The 3,985-nt window shown below is 62.8% G+C and overlaps 1 protein-coding gene across 1 annotated transcript in view; it reads right to left on the reverse strand.

Moving 5' to 3' along the window:
• Nucleotides 1–3,985, reverse strand: part of LAMC3 (laminin, gamma 3) — a gene marked incomplete at its 5' end in the record, with an annotated part of 19,111 nt that continues 15,126 nt past the window's right edge. The window contains 9 exons of the mRNA XM_009322180.1: nucleotides 1–347; nucleotides 981–1,130; nucleotides 1,328–1,474; nucleotides 1,736–1,935; nucleotides 2,048–2,150; nucleotides 2,490–2,651; nucleotides 2,775–2,919; nucleotides 3,247–3,381; nucleotides 3,680–3,785. Of these exons, the coding sequence (XP_009320455.1) occupies nucleotides 123–347; nucleotides 981–1,130; nucleotides 1,328–1,474; nucleotides 1,736–1,935; nucleotides 2,048–2,150; nucleotides 2,490–2,651; nucleotides 2,775–2,919; nucleotides 3,247–3,381; nucleotides 3,680–3,785 (1,373 nt within the window). The remainder of the gene's footprint in view (nucleotides 348–980; nucleotides 1,131–1,327; nucleotides 1,475–1,735; nucleotides 1,936–2,047; nucleotides 2,151–2,489; nucleotides 2,652–2,774; nucleotides 2,920–3,246; nucleotides 3,382–3,679; nucleotides 3,786–3,985) is intronic.

Genomic DNA, 3,985 nt, shown 5'->3' on the forward strand with positions numbered 1-3,985 from the left:
TTATGGAGGGCAGTGTGAAGAGCAGCGGGAGGGATCGATGCTGGTGAACGCAGGGTGTCCTTCGCTCTGCTGGTCCCTGTGCAGGGGGGCACAGAGGTAACGGGCTGGTGGCCAGAGACCTGTCACTGCCACTTCGAGCAGCCCTCGGGAAGGCTCCGCAAAATGTCCTCAAGGTTCTGCTTGTCAGCCCGGATCTCAGCCAAGTCGCTCTCGAACGCCTGGATCTTCTCCTGCTGCCGCGCTGCCTCCTGCTGCAGCAGGCTGAGCTGGCCAGCCAGGGCACCCGGTGCAGCCAGGCGCAGCCACAGCCGCTCCAGCTGCAGGCGGCCCGAGCGCAGGACCGGGACCTGCTCCAGGTTGCCTGGGCAAGGGGAGAGGACATGGATCAGAGGCAGAGAGTCGGGCAGGAGAGGCTCTGACATGCTCCAGGGGCTCAGACCCTCAGCACCAGGCAAAACGGAGGGAGTGGGTGCAGTGGAGCACGGAGGCATTGCGATCGCTTCCCAGTGATCGCAGATAAGCAAATAGGACTGTGGCTCCAGGGAGGGCCTTGGAACGTGTCTCTCTTACAGATGGGTGATGATTTCCACCCCTTTGCAAAACTTCTCGGATGCAGGAGTCCTGGAGTGCTCAGAAATGTACCCAGATGATAAAAGCAGGAGGAGCTGGAGCAAAACCAACTAGCAAGAAGGAGCGAACCCAGCCCAGCACCTCCCTCGGCTCCGAAGGGACTGAGCCCTTGACCCAGCCCGGCTCCTCCTGGAGACGCCAAGGGAGATCAGTGTCCCCACAGCAGGCATGAGCACACACATTCAGCAAGCCCCAATTAATTCTGCACGAGGGCTTTCCTCGAGACATGAGCCCTCAAGAAGCTTTGCTAAGACCCCGAGCAATCTCAGCTGAAGGGCACCCAGCTCAGCCCGGATGGCCAACGAGCAGGAGACTCAGCACCCGTGAGCAGGAGAGCCCCAGACCCCGACAGCCTGGCCATTCCCCGGGAGCCTGCACCCCGCTCCCGCCTGGGTCTCACCTAGGCTGCTCAGCAGGTCGTTCAGAGTCTCGATGTCCGAGATGAGCGAGCCCCGGGCTTCCTGGAGACTTTTTGCCATCTCACTCACCTCTGTCCCCACCTTCCAACACAGACAGACACCCAAATCAGGGACATCATTGACCCATGGCTGGACAGGAGAGGGGAGGTGATCCCAGGAACAGCCCCAAGGGATTCCCTGTGCAGCAGAGCCCAAAAGCTCGGTTGCTCCCTATGCTCTGGGCTGCCTGGCATTCCAGGCTCTGGAGTACACAAACTGCCTGAGGGGACCCGACTCACCTGGTGTGCTTCCTCCAGGTCCTCCCTGAGCTTCTCAGCCACATGCTGCTGCCGGGAGAGCTCCCGCCAGGTATCATTGGCACGCGTGGCAAGCTGGCTGGTGTGCTTGCGGGCCTGCTTGCTCTCCTGCAGCAAAGCCTGTGCCCTCTGCGAAAGAATAGAGATGGGACAGTCACCTGGGGACACGCAGGGGGACCAGGGCTCCCAGGCTGGGGCCCTGGTTGGATGCACCCCGCCAGTCTGCTTGCAGACAAGGGTGGGCTGTGCTGGAGGGGCAGCAGAAGCTGTATTTGGGAGCTCTGCGGCCCTGCCTGCAACAGGCTGGGCTCTGCCTGCGATGGCTGCCAGCCTGGCTGTGCCCCGCAGCGCAGCACGAGCTCCCCGCACCCCACATCCCTCCGCTCGGACCTTGGCACTCTCCCCAGAGACTTGCTCAGCCTCCCCAGCCATCCTCCGGGCTGCGGTGGAGATGGACAAGGAGTTTCCCAGTGTCTTCTCTGCCTGTTTAATCTTCCTCTGGGCCTCCACCATCGCCCTGTCCCGCACAAGTGTCATCCTCCTGCTCAGGGCAGCCTGGCCCTTCCGATGCCCCAGCACCTTCCTCATGTCTGCGGGGACAACCCGGCTGTCACCGAACTGGCCCTTTCTCCCCTTGGCATCCAGAGCCAGCGTGGTGAGAGCCAAGCTGTGGCTGGAGATGCTCTGGCTGGTGCCTTTTACCTTCCAAGCTGGCCAGGAGGGACTCTGCATCAGAGAGCACAGCTTTTCCACGCGAGACGGCCGAGGTGGCCGTGCTGTGGGCAGAGCCAGCCCGGTCCCGCAGCTGGGGAGAGGAGAGCAGGAGTGAGGCTGGGGAGGGGGCGAAGAGCTGCACCCAGCTGGGAAATTGGGACCCAGCCCACTCCCACTTGGCAGGCGAGCTCCTTGGGAGATCTGGGAGCCCGAGGGGAGATGTCTCCCAAAGCATTTGTTCCCAACCCCCTGGCTGCAGGCATGGTCCCTCCAGTTGCTGGAGCAGAGGGGCTGGGACTCACCCACCCCCCTGTGCCCTGGGTGGGAGGCAGGAGAGGGATGCACCCAGCATGCCCACAGCTCTGGCTGGAACAGGGGGCCCCCACCACTTATTTTGCAGGGACACCACATGCAAGCCAGCAGCAATTACCTGCTCGAAGCCACGAGTCCTCTGCAGCTCCTGGCGTAATCTGGCTGCCAGAGCATGGGACGCCTCGATGGCCTGTAGAGCTGATGACTCCTGCACCTCCGCTGCCTGCTCCAGTGCTGCCAGGTCCTGTGCCAGGGCTCCAGCCTGCGCCGGCAGTGCCTGCTGAGGGGTCAGGGATGCCAAAGGCTCCATGAGAGCATCCCCCAGTCCGGGAGGCAGCACTGCCCAATGGATAAAGCTAGGGGTAGGGATGCAAACAGGACCCTTAGCTTGGACGCTGCTCACCTGCCCCAGTGCAGCCACCTGCAGAAGTTTCTTGGCCATGTCTGTGTTTGCCTGCTGCACAGCGGCGAAAGCTCTCCTGGCCTCCACTGCCACCTCCGCCACGCCAGCGCCCAGCTCCTCCTGCGCCTGCTGGATTTCCTCATACCTACGTGGACAGGACACTGCTGTCACCCAGGGCCCTCCGGTCCCTCGAAAGATGGAGATGACAGCTTGAGACCTGGCCCCGGACACAGATGTAGGGGGAAATGCTGGGCGAAAGGGCATGAAACACCCACAGCACAGAGTACCCTGGGTCTCCACTTTGCAACACTATGGTGCGATGAGTTTGACGGGACTCAGTCATTTCCCTGTTGGGCAGGTGCCAAACCACCATGACCGAGTCCTGTAACAGGGACCTGGCCAGAGGCAAGGTGCTGCAGTGCCCTGCCAGCCCCCTCTTGCTGCCAGCCCCCCATTTCTGCCAGCCCCTCACCCGGCCTCCAGCTCACGCTGCACCTCCTGCGTCGCATTCCCCTCCAGCAGGCTCCGCAGGAGCTCGGAGCTGGTGTTGGAGGCACGCAGCGCTCTCCTGACCACCGCCTCCACCTGCGCCATGGCATCCTTGTGGCTGCAGGGACAAGGGCACCCAGAGAGCTAATATTAGGATCGGCCTCCTGGGAAAGGAGCGGCCATCCCACACACCCAGCCGGGCAGGCAGCCTCCTCTGCCTGCGCATGCCAGGATCGGACAGGGTCAGGCTCACATGGACCCTCTGCAAAATGGGGACCGCGAAGCCCAGGCTCAGGGCTCCCACGTCTCCATCCATCACTGCCAGCCATGAGCAGAGAGCCGGGAAGGGAAGGAGGGTCCCAGCACAGCGGCTGTCCTGGCTGATACAGCCCGTGGTGCGGGACTTGCAGGTGTACCTCTCGGCCAGCTCCCGCGCCTCCAGCACCCAGCGGCTCCAGTTTGTGGGCTGCTGAGGGATTTCCTGGGGAATCTCCTTGAAATGCAAACAGCAGCAGTGAGACCCTGGCAGGGACCAGGGAACCCCGGACCCTACCAGCCCAACACCAATGAGAACCTCCCGAAGGGCTGGAGGAGGTTTGCAAACAGGAGCGAGCAAGGGAAATAGCTCCTCTTGACTCAGCTGCAAGGAGGGCTACACCCACGCGGACCCTGGGCTTTCCCACTCACCCGGGGTGCTGGTCACAGCCCACCCCACCAGTCCT

This window comes from Pygoscelis adeliae, unplaced genomic scaffold, assembly GCF_000699105.1.
Source record: "Pygoscelis adeliae isolate BGI_AS28 unplaced genomic scaffold, ASM69910v1 Scaffold114, whole genome shotgun sequence".
Lineage (NCBI taxonomy): Eukaryota > Metazoa > Chordata > Aves > Sphenisciformes > Spheniscidae > Pygoscelis > Pygoscelis adeliae.